The 16,364-nt window shown below is 39.0% G+C and overlaps 1 protein-coding gene across 9 annotated transcripts in view; it reads right to left on the bottom strand.

Moving 5' to 3' along the window:
* Nucleotides 1-16,364, bottom strand: part of CCDC138 (coiled-coil domain containing 138) — a 147,080-nt gene that overhangs the window by 63,118 nt on the left and 67,598 nt on the right. For 8 of the 9 annotated variants that reach the window (XM_036026623.1, XM_036026626.1, XM_036026620.1 and 5 more), the window contains one exon: nucleotides 10,320-10,436. The exons of the other annotated variant lie outside the window; for it this stretch is intronic. In XM_036026623.1, coding sequence (XP_035882516.1) covers nucleotides 10,320-10,436 — 117 coding nt within the window. The remainder of the gene's footprint in view (nucleotides 1-10,319; nucleotides 10,437-16,364) is intronic. 9 annotated transcript variants of the gene reach the window in all.

Raw genomic sequence — 16,364 nt, forward strand, 5'->3', positions numbered from 1 at the left:
GTAAAATGACAGCAAACTCTCAATCAGTAACAACCACACCTAAAACAAAAATAAAAAGAAACTAAGCAAACAACTAGAAAAAGAACTGAACTACAGAAATGGAGATCATATGGAGGGTTAACAATAGGGGAGTGGGAGTAACAGAGAAGGGTAAAAGGTACAGAGAATAAGTAGCATAGAGAATAGGAAGAAAATAGGGGGAGGGAAAGAATAGATGAGAAATGTTGAAGCTAAAGAACTTATAAGTATGACATATGCACATGAACTAAAGGGAAGAATGTGGGTGGGAGATGGCATACAGGGTGCAGGGGAGTGAAGGGGGAGCAAATGGGACAAAAACTGTACAGTAATGTAATTGCATAATCAATAAACTATATATTTTTTAAATTTTAATCATTGTTCAAGTACAGTTTTCTCCCTTTTACTCCCATTCCAGCCCACCCACCCAACCCTCCCCACTTCCCTCCCATTACCACCCTCATCCTAGTTTTTGCCCATGTGTCCTTTAAATTTGTTCCTGTAAAAGCTTCCAATTCTCCCTTAAAATTCCCTCTTCTCTCCCCTCTGGTCACTGTCAGCCTGTCCTCTATTCTAGTGTCTTCGGTTATGTTTTGCTTGTTTCTTTGTTTTGTTGTTTAAGTTCCTGTTAAAGGTGAGATCATATGGTATTTGTCTTTCACTGCCTGGCTTATTTTGCTTAGCATAATGCTTTCCAGCTCCATCCAAGCTGTTGCAAAGGGTAGGAGCTCCTTCTTTCTTTCTGCTGCATAGAATTCCATTGTGTAAATGTACCATAGTTTTTTCATCCATTCATTTACTGATGGGCATCTAGGTTGCTTCCAGCACCTAGCTATTGTAAATTGTGCTGCTATGAACATCGGGGTGCAAAGGTTCTTTTGTATTGGTGTTTTAGTGTTCTTAGGATATAGTCCCAGCAGTGGAATTGCTGGCTCGAAAGGCAGATCCACTTTTAGTTTTCTGAGGAAGTTGCATACTGTTTTCCATAGTGGTTGTACCAGTCTGCAGTCCCACTAACAGTGCACTAGGGTACCCTTTTCTCCACAACCTTTCCAACACTTGTTTGTTGCTTTAATAAACTATATTTTTAAAAAAGAAAAGAGAACTATATGCCAAGAAATTTGAAAATGTAGATGAAATGAACAAATTTCTAGAAAAATATAATCTTCCAAAATTGAATGAAGAAGGAGAAAGCCTGAACAGACCAATAACAGCTGATGAAATGGAAGAAGTAGTGAAAAAACTCCCAACACAAAAACTCCTGAACCAGATGGTTTCACAAAAGAGTTCTACAAAGCATTTAAGGAAGAGCTAACCCCTATCCTTCATAGACTATTGCAAAAAATTCAACAATATGTAAGACTCCCAAACTCTTTTTATGAGACCAGCATCATCCTAATTCCAAAACTAGATAAAGACACAACAAAGAAAGAAAACTTCAGGCCAATATCACTGATGAACATATACGTTAAATTCCTCAATAAAATATTGGCAAATCACATCCAGCAATACTTTAAAATGATCATACACCATGACCAGGTGGGATTCGTCCCAGGGATGCAAGGATGGTACAACACTGACTAATCAATAAATGTAATACATTGCATTAACAAAAACAAAGACAAAAAAAGACATGAACATATCAATAGATGTGGGAAAAGGATTTGATAAGGTACAGCACCCATTTATGATAAAAACACTCAGCAAAGTGGGAACAGAGGGAGCATTCCTCAACATAATAAAGGCCATACAGGAGAGACCTGCTGCCAACATCATACTCAATGGACAAAAACGAAAAACTGTCTCACTAAGATCAAGAACAAGACAAGGTTGTCCACCTTCACCTCTTCTATTCAACATAGTGTCAGAAGTCCTAGCCAAAGCAATCAGACAAGAAAAAGAAATAAAAGGCATCCAAATTGGAAAGGAGGAAACAAAACTGTCATTGTAGATGACATGATAGTGTATACAGAAAATCCTATACACTCCACAAAAAATTTACTCAACGTAATAAATGAATTTGGTAAAACAGTGGGATACAAAGTCAATATCCAGAAATCAGAGGCATTTTTGTATACCAACAATGAAATATCAGAAACAGAAACGAGGAAAAAATCCAATTTGATATAGCAAAAAGAAAAATAAAATACCTCAGAATAAACCTAACCAAGGAGGTAAAAGACCTGTATGCAGAAAACTACACAACACTGAAGAAAGAAATTCAGGAAGACACAAACATATTGAAACATATATCATATTCATGAAACAGAAGAATTAACATCATCAAAATGTTCATACTGCCCAAAGCAATTTATAGATTCAATGCAATCCCTATTAAAGCACCAATTACATACTTCACAGTTCTAGAACAAACACTTCAAAAAGTTATATGAAACCATAAATGACCCCAAATAGCTGCAGCAATTTTGAGAAAGAAGAGCAAAGTAGGATATCAAAATGTATTACAAGGCCACTGCAATCAAAACAGCCTGGTACTGGCATAAGAACAGACACAGGGACCAATGGAACAGAATGGAGAGTCCAAAAATAAACCCAAGTCTCTACAGTCAATTAATATTTGACAAAGGGGCCAGTAACATAAAATGGAGCAAAGATAGCGTCTTCAACAAATGGTGTTGGGAGAACTGGACAGCTACACGCTAAAAATAAGACTTGACCACCAACTTACACCATATACACAAATAAATTCAAGGTTCATAAAATACTTAAATATAAGTCTTGACACCATTAAGGTCCTAGAGAAGAACATAGGCAGGAAAATCTGATATATTTGACGGAGCAACATTTTCACTGATATGTCACCTAGAGCAAGGGACATAAAGGAAAGAATAAACAAATGGGATCTCATCAAAATAAAAAGCTTCTGCACAGCTAAAGGAAACAGCATTAAAATCAAAAGAGAACCAACTATACGGGAAAACATATTTGTCAATCATCCCTCAGACAAGTGTATGATCTCCGAAATATGTAAAGAACTCACACGAATCCACTCTAGGAAGATAAGAAACCTAATTAAAAAATGGGTAAAGAACTTGAACAGACACTTCTCCAAGGAGGACATATAGGGGACCCAGAGACATATAAAAGGATGCTCAGTATTGCTAGCTATCAGAGATGCAAGTTAAAACCACAATGAGATACCACTTCACACCAGTCAGAATGGCCATCATAAACAAAACAATGAACAAGTGTTGGAGAGGGTGTGGAGAAAATGAAACTCTAGTGCACTGTTGGTGGGATTGCAGACTTGTGCAATCACTATGGAAAACCGTATGGAATTTCCTTAGAAAACTAAAAATGGAATTGCATTTTGACCTGGCAATTCCACTGCTAGGATAATATCCTAAGGACCCTGAAACACCAATCCAAAAGAACTTATGCACCCCAATGTTCATAGCAGCACAATTTACAATAGCCAAGTGCTAGAAGCAACCCAAGTACCCATCAGTAAATAAATGGATCGAAAAACTATGGTACATCTACACAATGGAATTCTATGCAGCAGAAAGAAAGGAGCTCCTATCCTTTGCAACAGCATGGATGGAACTGGGGAGCATTATGCCAAGTGAAATAAGCCAGGTGATAAAAGACAAACACCATATGATCTCACCATTAACAGGAACCTAATCAACAAAACGAATAAGCAAGCAAAGTATAGCCAAGAACACTCACATTGAGAAAAGGCTGACTGTGATCCGAAGGAAGAGGGGAGGGGATAAAGAAGAAAAGGGTGAAGGGTTTACAGGAACAATTATAAAGGACATATGGACAACAACAAGGGTGGGGAATGGAAATGGGGGAGGGAGGTAGGGAGGTCTGGGGTGGTAGGAAGGGGTGGGTGGGGGAGGCAAAAAATTGTATTTGAAAAACATTTTAAAAATTGTAAATAAATAAAGGGAGAAAATAAAATGAAATGGCTTAAATTCCCCGCCCCCCCCCCAAAAAAAAACGAGATGAAAGTAAATACAAAGCAAGCAGAAGGAAAGAAATAATAAATTTAAAAGATAAAATTGAAAATGGAAAAATAATGAAACAGATGATCCTTTGAAAAAGAAATCAACACAAACAGACAAACTTCTGGAAAAAAAGAAAAAGAGATCAGGAAAATTGACACAAATTATCAATACTGGAAATGAAACAGGGGTATCACCACAAATACTGAAGATATCAAAAGGATAATAACTCTACAAATATATATATTTGACATCTTAGACAAAATAGTTCAATTCCTTGAAAAGCAGGAACTACTACAAATCACCTATACGAATTACCTAGAGAAAACTACAGACCAATATCTATAATGAATAGACACAAAACTCCTTAACAAAACATTACAAAACAGAATTCAGCAAATTTAAAAAGAACTATACAACACAGCCAAGAGAGGTTTATTTTAGGAATGCATGGAAGTTTCAATATTTCAAGTCAATAAATGTAGTGTATCACATTATCAGGTTAAAGAAAAAAAATCATAACCGTGTCAGTAAGTGCAAAAAAAAGTAAATGAAAAAATCAATAGCCATTCATAATAAAAACTCAGAATAATAGGAATAAAGATGAACTAAACTTGATTTTAAAAGCATGTACAGGAGGGAAGATGGTGGTGAAGTAGATGGGAGCTGCACCCACTTGCTCGTGCTCCCAACAGGGACACTTGGTGATCTTTTGAAAGACAAAGTGAACCAACAGAATCTTAACTGATATAAAGTTTGGAAGCCAGTGTGCAAAGGACACTTCAAAACAGGTAAGGAGGTTTTACAGGCAGATGGAGAAAGTCCCCTGGCATGGTGCCAGAAAGCAAGCCTGCCCCAGGAAAAGTATTGGAGAGCTGGGTCAGTGATTGCAGCCTAGCAGCTGCCTCCCCTCCCAGGGCAGGCAAATCTCAACCCCACCCCAATAGAGACTTCAACAAACAAAGTTTCCAGGGGCGGGGGGAGGGTTGGAAGGGTCAGGGGGAGAGGGAAGGGGTGAAGGGGAGAAGGCACAAAGGCACACACACACTGCTGGCAGTGCACAAACTGAGGGGAGGAGGGGCAGGAGAGGTGGTCTCAGGCCAGGAAAGTTCCAGAGAGTGTGGGAGATCCTGATGGAACCCAGAACTGGGAGAAGAGGTGGGCTGCAAATGGCTGTGACTGAGATAGACTCTGGACTTGCTAGAGTTGGAGTGTGTGGAAAGCTGGGCAGTAGCTAGGGTTAGGGTCTCCAAAAGAGGCTTTTTTAAAAAAATTAATTGTTGTTCAGTTACAGTTGTCCTCATATTTTTTCCTGCATTACTCTCCCCCGCCCTACTCTCCCCCATCTACCACATTCAATCCTCCTACCCACCCCTTGTCTTTGCCCATTTGTCCTTTATACATGTTCCTTAACTCTTTCCCTCTTTCTCCCATTGCCCCCCTCCCCACCCCCTCTGGAAACTATCAGTTTGTTTCTTTATTTCTATGTCTGTTTCTATTTTGCTCACATGTCTGTTTTATAGACTAGGTTCCACTTATAAGGGGGATCATATGGTATTTGTCTCTCACCGCCTGGCTTATTTCACTTAGCATAATGCTTTCCAGTTCCATCCAAGCTATCACAAATGGTAGGAGTTCCTTCATTCTTCTTGTTGCATAGTATTCCATTGCATAAACGTACCACAGTTTTTTGATCCATTTACTGATGGACATTTAGGCTGTTTCTAGCACTTGGCTATTGTAAATAGCACTGCTATGAACATAGAGGTGGGACTTCTGGCCAAGATGGAGGTGTAAATAGATATACTTTGCCTCCTCCCACAACCAAAAGTAAGACAACAACAAATTTAAAAACAAAAAACAACCAGAACTGACAGAAAATCAAACTGTATGGAAGTCCGACAACCAAGGAGTTAAAGAAGAAACATTCATTCAGAGTGGTAGGAGGGGTGGAGACTGGCAGCCAGAGAGGAAAGGATGCATGGCAAGGTAGCACCTAGTGGATTGGCCAGGGGTCCCACATTTGCATGCAGATAAACTGGGAGGAACAACTGGGGAAAGGGGTAGCCTACACAACCCAGGGTTCCAGTAAGAGAGGAAAAGCCTCAATATCTCTGGCTGTAAAAACCTGTGGGAATTGTGGATGTGGGAGAAACTCCCAGCCTCACAGGAGAGTTCGTCGGAGAGATCTACCAGGTCCTAGAACATACACAAACCCTCCCACCTGGAAATCAGGACCAGAAGGGCCCAATTTGCTTGTGGGTAGTTGGGGAAGTGACTGAAAGCTGGCCAAGAGCTGAACAAGTGTCATTGTTCCTTTTCAGATCCCTCCCCCACACACAGCTTCACCACACAGGGATGTGGGTTGCCCTACCCTGGCAAACACCTAAGGATCTGCCCCTTTAGAGTATAACAGGCATACCAAGACAAAAAAAAAAATGGCCCAAATGAAAGCAGAGATCAAAGCTCCAAAACTACAACTAGGTGATGAAGAGAGAGCCAACCTATGAGATGCAGAGTTCAAACCACTAGTAATCAGGATGCTCATCACAGAAATGGTTGAGTATGGTCGCAAAAGAGAGGAAGAAGTGAAAGCTATGCAAAATGAAATAAAACAAAATGTTGAGGGAACCAACAGTGAAGGGAAGGAAACTGGGACTCAAATCAATGTGGGCCAGAAGGAAGAAATAAACATTCAACCAGAACAGAATGAAAAAACAAGAATTTAAAAGAATGAGGAGAGGAGTAGGAACTACTGGGACAACTTTAAACATTACAACATCTGAATCATATGGGTGCCAGAAGGAGAAGAACAAGAGCAAGAAATTGAAAACTTATTTGAACAAATAATAAAGGAGAACCCTCCAATCTGGCAAAGGAAATAGACTTCCAGAAAGTCCAGGAAGCTCAGGGAGTCCCAAAAAAGTTGGATCCAAGGAAGCACACACCAAGGCACATCATAATTACATTACCCAAGATTAAAGCTAAGGAGAGAATCTTAAAAGCCGCAAGAGCAAAGGAAAGAGTTACCTACAAAGGAGTTCCCATATGACTGTCAGCTGATTTCTCAAAAGAAACTTTGCAGGCAAGAAGGGGCTGGAAAAAAGTATTCAAAGTCATGAAAGGCAAGGACCTACATCCAAGATTACTCTATCTCCCAAAGCTATCATTTAGAATGGAAAAGCAGATAAAATGCTTCCCAGATAATGTCAAGTTAAAGGAGTTCATCATCACCAAGCCTTTATTATATGAAATCTTAAAGGGACTTATCTAAGAAAAAGAAGAGGATCAAAAATATGAACTGTAAAATGACAACAAACTCATAACTATCAACGACTAAACCCAAGAGAAAACTAAAAGAAAAACAAACTAAGCAAACAACTACAACAGGAGCAGAATCACAGAAATGGAGGTCACATGGAAGGTTATCAGCCGTGAGGGAGAGGGGGAGAATGGGGGAACAGTACAGGGAATAAACTACCATAAATGGTAGGTACAAAATAGACATGGTGAGGTTAAGAATAGTATGGGAAACAGAGAAGCCAAAGAACCTATATGTATGACCCATGGGTGTGAACTAAGGAGGGGGGGCGCTGTTGCTTGTGGGAGGAAGGCAGAGTAGTGGGGGATAAAGGGAAGAAAAATTTTTGGACAACTGCAATAATATAATCAATAAAATATTCTTAAAAATAAGTTTAAAAAGAATATTGTATATTTAAATAACAAGGAGATACCACTACATGTCAATAGAATGGCTAAAACCCCAAAATATGACAACACCAAAGACTGATGAGGATGTGAAGCAAGAGAATCTCTATCATTCCTGCTAGAAACGCAAAATGGTATAGCCACTTTACAAGGCAGTTTGCAATTTCTTAAAAAAAAACTAATACTGTTAATGTACTACCCAACAATTGTGTCCTTGGTGTTTACCCAGAGGAATTGAAAATATATCCATACAAAAACCTGCATATAGTTGTTTATAGCATCTTTATTCACACTTGCCAAAACTTGGAAGTAATCAAGATGGCCTTTAGTGAATGCATAAACTGTGGTACATAGAGAAATGAAATATTCGGATCTGAAAAGAAATGAGCTATCAAGCCATAAAAAGACATGAAGGAATCCTAAATGCATATTGCTAAATAAAACAAGCCAATTTGAAAAGGCTGTATGTGTATGATTCCAACTATATGACATTCTGTAAAAGGAAAAGCTATGAAGACAGTCAAAGGATTAGTGGGGTCCAAGAGTTAGAGGTGAGGGAGGCAAGAATAGGGAATAGGCAGAGCACAGAGAATTTTTAGAGCAAATTATTTTTAGTATCAAATTATTCTGTATAACAGAAAAGTGGTGCTTGCATGCCATTACATATTTGTCAAAAACTGTAGAGTATAAAACACCAAGAGTAAACCTTAATGTAAACTATGGAGTTTGGGCAATAATGATGTGTCAAGGTAGATTCATAGATTGTAACAAATGTCCCACTTTGGTGCAGGATGTTTTTAGTGGTCAAAGCTGTGTATGTATTGGGGACAGGGCATATATGAGAAATATCTGAGTTCAATTCTGCTGCGACCCTAAACCTGCTCTAACAAATTAAGTGTATATACATATTTTTTAAATGAAGAATCTTTATGGAGATGGAACTGTTGTATTAACTTGACTGCATCAATGGTAATATCATGGTTGTGATATTGTACTAGTTCTACCATTGTGGGAAATGAGGTAAAGGTTACAAGTGATCTATTATTTCTTATAACTACAAGTGGAATCTACAATTATCTCAAATAAAGATAAATTTTTAAAAAGTAAATGCAATTAGACAATTGTTAAAATTAAATATTAAAAACTCATCAATAAATGTTGAATAAATAAATGTAAGAGTGGTAAGAACACCACTTTTCACTAGAAAAGTAGATGTAGGCTCACAGTACTGTCTATAATAGCACACAGAGTGGGATGTTGAACATATAATAAGTGTGACAATAAAAGTAAACTGAAGCCCTGGCTGGCATAGCTCAGTGGATTGAGCACAGGCTGCAAACCAAAGTGTCGCAGGTTCAATTCTCAGTCAGGGTACATGCCTGGGTTGCAGGCCATGACCCCCAGCAACCCCACATTGATGTTTCTCTCTCTCTCTTTCTCCCTCCCTTCCCTCTCTAAAAATAAATTAAATTAAATTAAAAATCTAAAGAAAACCCCTATCTCCAAATATAATAAAAAAAGTAAACTGAAAATTATCCAAAGGAAAATGAAAAAAAGATTTGTAAGGAAGAGAAAGTTTCACTAAGTCGAATCTTCTTATTGCTGAAAGCAAGCATTCAGCTATGCATTTTCATAAACTTGTTCAAATAACAATCGAAAACATTGTAGAAAGAAGACAGTAGCATTAACGGATCTGATCATTTATATAACTTTGGTAAGACACAGTTAAAACCAATAAATTAAAAATGATATTCTGTTGTGTGGGCATGTGTGTGCACACATTAGCATAAATACTCACGTATTTACTCATGCACAGCATGGAGGAATAATATTTAGCATATCACCTCAGAAAAGATATTTTTCCTTAACCTTAATAATCACATGATTTAAACATCATACTACTCAATACTGATGGTTTGTGCTACTTAAACACCAGGACTGAAATGAGTGGTCAGCCATGTGCTTCTTCAATTCCATAGGACCAAGACTAAACTGCCTGAGCACAAATTCAATCTCTTTTTTAACCAAATGAAAGTTGTAACAGCATCTATCAATAGTAACTGGGGGGGGGGGAATGAATAATTCATACAAATGATTATATATGTATGCATACAAATGATTATATATAATCATTTAGTTCAAATAATGAACTAAATGACCCTTAACTGAGTAGATAACATACTATTCATTTTATAAGATGCTGGACAATTTTTCTTTGATTAGGTTACCCTAACATTCATCATCCCATTTAGCTAGTGTGTATTTACTGGCATAAGCACAAGAAATCATTGACTTTCATCACCTTCTGTAAAATATAAAAAATTATGAATTAAATAATGGGGGTATGACAGTTGGTTTTAACAACTCCTTACTCATACAATTCTGAAACTGAAAACACAACATTTCATATTGAATCACATCTATGGCATTGAGAAATAAGATATGTGAAAGGAGAAAGAAGAAAAAATAGTAAAAGAAGCGAGGGAAGCAAGAAGTCCTGATACATAAATATAACACACACACACACACACACACACACACTCACAAAAGTGAAAAAACAAAATCACAAGAAATAATACCAAAAAGTAGTAGTTGAAGAGACTCCTATTAATAAATTACCAGTGTTCCAGCTTCTAGTTGCCGTAGAGACCAATATATAAATTTTAAAAATGGCTCATGAAGTTTGGAATTCACAAATGGCATCCACTGTAGCTGCTCTGTCATCACTGGCAAAAGCTAAAATGGTGAAAAACATAAATGCATAGTATTTTTAGATATCTGAAACAAATTAACACAATTTTCCAAAAATCATTTTTCTAAAAGAAAAAGAGTTCTCTAACCAAAAAATCATCACTTTAAAACTATGTGCAATACAATATGGAAATATGTATTTAAAATTTTAAACATAATCGTGTGCCACATGAGTTTTCAAACAACAGACTCCATTTACAATGAAGATCCCATGAGATTATTGACAGAGCTGAAAAATCCCTATCACCCAGTAGTGTCATAGCCATCATAAGGTTGTAGTACAAAGACTCCAAAATCAACAAGATTTTGGTTAATGTGACAAATTTTAAGCTATATGTAGATGAGGATGACATTGAGGAACTCCTAGAGCAGGTTCCTAAGGAATTGACTGTTGAGGAGTTGCTGGAACTGGAATAGGAAAATACAGCTGAAGGAGAAGCAAAAGAAAAGGAAACTGCAGAAGAAAAAAAGAACCCTCAAGAGAATTCAGTGAAGGGTTTAGCAGACGCTTTTCCGGGCCTCAAAGAATGCCTTAAAAAGTATGAAAATATGGACCCCAACGCCAACAGATATTCATGTAAGAGGGGAATGTCTAGGCCTACCCAAGCCTATGTAGGCCTAGGCTACTTTGTGTTTATTAGTTTTAAACAGAGTAATTTAAAATGTAAAAATTAATAATAGAATAAAAAATTAAAAAATAGAAAAAAGCTTGTAGAATAAGAATATAAACAAAAAATATTTTGTGCAGCTGTACAATGTGTTTGTGTTTAAGCTAAGATTAATACAAGAGTCAAAAAGTTTTAAAATTTTTTAGTTTATGAAAAGTAAAAATGTTATAGTAAGCAAAGCTTAATTTATTAAACTTTATTATTGAAGAAATGTTTTATAAATTTAGTGCAGCCTAAGATTACAGTGTTCACAAAGTCTATCACAATGTATAGTATGTCCTAGGCCTTCACATCCACTCACCACTCACTCAGTGACTCACCCAGAGCAACTTCCAGACCTGAAATCTCCATTCTTGGTCAGTGCCCTGTGCAGGTATATCATTTTTAAATATTTTATACCACATTATTACTGTACCTATTTTTGTTTAGATATGTTAGATACACAAATACTTACTGTTGTGTTACACTTGCCTAAAGCATTCAATACAGTAATATGTCATAGCCTAGAAGTAGCAGGTTATACCATATAGCCTAGGTATATAGTGGACTATACTATCTAGGTTTGTGTAAGTACATCTTGTGATATTTACACAACGAAATCACCAATGTATTTCTGAGAAAGTATATTGTATTAAGCAACATGTGACTGTATGTATTTCCTTTGACCCCGTATTATCACATCTAGGATTTTAAGATTAAACTATAGAAACATACTCTCTGAACTTCAAATGTTTAAATAAATTTATACTAAACACATAAACATTAAAAATTATAATGGCATCTATAATATTGTGATAGCTTATTTTGGGGTGACAAAAGCAGATTACAAAAGCATAAGTACTCATTTACATAAAATAAGCCTATTATGAATTTATATTGAAAAAGAAATATGAAAGTATTTTTTTAATATTAACAGAGATTATAGTAACTGGGGTGATATTTACTTTCCTCTTTATGTACCAGTCTTGCATAAATACTTTACTTAATGTCAATTGGTGAAAATAATAGAAAATTTTTAGGTCCAGAAGATGGCGGTGAGGAGGTCGGAGCTGAACCCACTTGCTCATGTACCCAACTGGGACACCTAGCCATTCTTCTGAAGAGCAGAGTGAACAGCCAACAGAATCCCAGCTTATATGAAGTTAAGAAGACAAAATCATAGAGGACATTGAAAAACAGATGGTAAGGAAATTACAATAGAATGGTAAGGTCCCTGGGACCTGTGCAGGGACCAAGGCTGCTGCGGTGCCAGGCCTGGTGCCTGGTGCCAGGGTTGATGGCTGCCGCAGGAGCTTCGGAGGAGAGCTAGATCAACAATTATAACTCCACAGTTCCCTCCCCTACAGAGCAGGGAAGGCAGCCCCACACCAGAGAAACCTGTATGCTTGAAGCCACTGGAGGGAATAAAGATGAAGTGGGAGACACACAGAGGTGGTGTTGCCCCTCTGGGGCTGTGATTGCCAGGTAGGACATTACCAGAGAAATTGGGGAGCCAGGTGACACCTAGAAAAGGGAGAAGAGTCGGGCTGTGATGGACCCTGACCCAGATAGCCTCTGGACTGGTCAGAGAGTTGGGCTGTGTGAAAAGCCAGGTGCTTGTTTAGAATGGCAGGCACAAAAAAGAGGAATGTACTCAAAAAACAGGCTCACGGCGGCTGTTTAAAGGAACTCTTGCAGCAGCTGGGCCAGTGAAGAGGGAGGAGGAGGGGCACGATTAGCTCCAAATCAGGGCACCTCATGGACTGATCAAAGTAGGACAGTATGGGCACAGGGGGTAGCAGTCCTCAGAGAGATTTAATATACTAGGGGAACTATATTGCCTTGAAGGGACTTTGAGAGTGCACAGCACCCAGGACAGCAAAGAGGGAGGAGGTGGAGTGCAAGTTGCTCCTAATCCGGGCACCTGCCTGATCAAGAGCAGCATAATGTGGTGGATTAAAGGCACCAGCCTGGTGCAGGTGGACAGTGGGGACCTGGCTGTGCTCTGAAGACCTAGGCTGGAAGACAGTCACCTGTGAATATTGCAGCCCAGACCTAGCCCTCATCCTCCAAAAAACAACGGGAAAAGAAAAAAGTGAAGCCCAGTCCCCCTCTGCCTGCAGCATACTCAGCAGGCTTAAAGTCAGCAGGTGGCTTTTTTTTTCTTTTTGTCCCAAGTGTGAGACAATAATACCTGGAGCTGTGAAAGTACCAAAAAGAGATCCAGAGAGGAATCACAAGGCTAGCTCCAACAACTGAGAAACTGAGACAAATTTCACTTTTCTATCCTATAGACCTTGCATTTTACTATTTTTATTATTTTCTTCTCATTATTTTTCTTTTCATTTTTTATTTCTATTTTTTGTTTAGTTTCCTTTTGTTTGCTTATTTTTAAAATATTTTTATTAATTATGCTATTACGGTTTTCCCAAATTTTCCTCCTCTATCCCCCCTCTGCCCTGTTCCCCCAACCTTCCAGTATTCCCCCACATTAGTTCACGTCTATGAGTTGTACATATAAGTTGAGTCCTCTGTTTCCCATACCACTTTTATCTCTCCCTAACTTATGCCTACTAACCATGCTTCTTCATCCCTATACCTTTTCCCCCCATTCCTTTCTTTCTATTCCCCACTGAAATCCCTCCATGTGATGACCATTTCTCTGATTCTATTCCTGTTCTGGTTGTTTGCTTAGGTTTTGTTTCCGTTGTTTTCCTTTCTTTTAGGTTCATTTGTTGATTGTTGTGAGTTTGTTGTCATATTACTGTTCATATTTTTATCTTTTTCTTAGATAACTCCCTTTAACGTTTCATATGATGGCTTGGTGATGATGAATTCCTTTAACTTGACCTTCTCTAGGAAGCAGTTCATCTGCCCTTCCATTCTAAATGAAACTTTTGCTGGATAAAGTAATCTTGGATGTAGGTTCTTGCCTTTCATGACTTTGCATACTCCTTTCCAGCCCCTTCTTGCCTGCAAGGTTTGAGAAATCAGCTGATAGTCTAATGGACTCCTTTACAGGTAACTCTTTCCTTCGCTCTGGCTGCTTTTAAGATCCTCTCGTCTTTAATCTTGGGTAACTTAATGATGCACCTTGGTGTGTTCCTCCTTGGGTCCAACTTCTTTGGGACTCCCTGGGCTTCCTGGACTTCCCTGAAATCTATTTCCTTCACCAGATTGGGGAAGTTTTCATTCATTACTTGTTCAAATAAGTTTTCAATTTCTTGCTGTTGTTCTCCTTCTGGCAACCCTCTAATTTGGATATTGGAACATTTCAAGTTGTCTCAGAGGTTTGTAAGAGTCTCTTCACTTTTTCGAATTCTTGTTTCTTCATTTTGATCTGGATGGATGTTTACTTTTTCCTTTTGTTCCAAATCGTTGCTTTGAGTCCTGGTTTCCTTCCTGTCACTGTTGGTTCCCTGAACTTTCTGCTTTATTTCACTTTGGGTATCCTTCATTTGTTTTCTTCATTTTCCGACCACGCTCAATCAGGGCTTTAAATTCCCCATCAGATAGGCTGGCAATCTCCTCCTCGCTTACCTCTTTTTCTGAGGCTTTACTCTGTTCCTTCATTTGGGCCATATTTCTTTGTCTTGGTCTCTTGGTGCAGCTGACAAGTTGTAAGGGCACTGGCCCTTAGGTATTCCCCTGGGCACCGCAACCCTATTTGCTGCACTGCGAGGCTGCCTGTGGGGGAGGGGCCAGAGACGTCAAGTGCTGCTCACCTGCTCACCTCTAGCATAATTTTAAAAAGACTCTTGGACTGGGAGCTTCTCCTACCATGGCAACCCCTGCCTTTGCCCACAGCCACATCTGAGTAACCTTATGTCAGTCCCTCCTGTGCAGCCCACTGAGCTCAGCAGCCAGCCCTGCCCCCAAGGTCCACTGCATTGAGGTTTTTCTGAGTTGGCCCACACAATCTACTGCCTTACCAGCCTGGTGTTCTGGTTTTTTCCTTTAATTCCTTGTTGTTGTAGTTCGATGCAGTTTGACTTTCTGATGCTTTTGGTTGTTTATTGATTTCAGATTGGTCATTATCCTCCTTTTGGTTGTGCGAGGAAGTGAAGGCCAAAGCACCCACACATTGTTTTTTTATTTAATTGCATTGTTTGATTTTCCTTGTTCTCTCTTTCATATTGAATTTAAATTTTTCTTCTTTCACTTCACTCATAATTCAACAACATACTACTCTTGGTCTTTTCCTTTCTATTCTTTTTATTCACATCATATTTTCCTGTCATAGTTGATCCAGTATTACAGTAAAAAATTGATGCTTCATATTATTGTAAATACTACAAATCACCCCTCCCTGGTCTTGGACCATTACACTGTCTTCCTGAGCTTTATTACTGTTGTGGTTAATTCTGTTCTCTCATATACTACACCTACTTTCTTTCTTTTACTGTCTCTATATCTAACCATCTAACCTCGCACAAGTGCTCTGTTTTCTGGAATCAGCTTATATTTCTTCTTTCAGACTCTCATAAGAGTCTTATCTCTTTTTCACCTTTAAAAAAAGTGGCAGGGATGTTAGAGAAGATGGTGGCGAGGTAGGCAGGAGTGGATTCTAGTTGGAACAACTAGACAACTGTCTGAGGAAAAGAGTGAGCAGCCAAGGGAATCCCAGCTTACATGAAGTTTGGAGGCCAAAAATTGGAGAGGACATTAAAAAACAAATGGTGAGAAGATTGCCCTGGAACCGTAAAGTCCCTGGGATCTATGCAGGACCAGGGGTGCTGCAGCCCCCAGCCCAGAGCCTGCTGCAGGATACAGAGAGGAGAGTTAGATCACCAGCTCCCTCCCCTATGGGGTGGGGGGGAGCACCCTGGCACCAGGAGGGACCTGGATGCTAGAAGTCACTGGGGGGGAATAGAGATTAAGTGAGAGACACACAGAGGCAGTACACATCCACTGGGACTATGGACGCTGGCACCAGAGAAATGGAGGTGCCAGGCAGCACCTGGAGAAGGGAGAGGGGTTGGGCCATGTCACACCCTGACTCGGATAGTCTCCGAACCAGGTGGAAAGTTGTGCTGTGTGAAAAGCCATGTGCTTGTTAAAAATGGCAGGCATCTGCTTTGTAAGGAACTCTCCAGCAGTGGCTGGCTCGCCCCAAAGGTGATTTCAGCTGCCCACACCCAGAGATTGAGTGGCCAAGTGTGGAACTGCACCGCCCAGCTTGTCTCATGCTGTGTGCAGTTAAGTGGCTTATTTGAGCCTGACAGGTCATAGAGGAACTGGGCCAGAAGCCAGGAAACTGAATATT

Source organism: Phyllostomus discolor, chromosome 5 (assembly GCF_004126475.2).
Source record: "Phyllostomus discolor isolate MPI-MPIP mPhyDis1 chromosome 5, mPhyDis1.pri.v3, whole genome shotgun sequence".
Taxonomy (NCBI): domain Eukaryota; kingdom Metazoa; phylum Chordata; class Mammalia; order Chiroptera; family Phyllostomidae; genus Phyllostomus; species Phyllostomus discolor.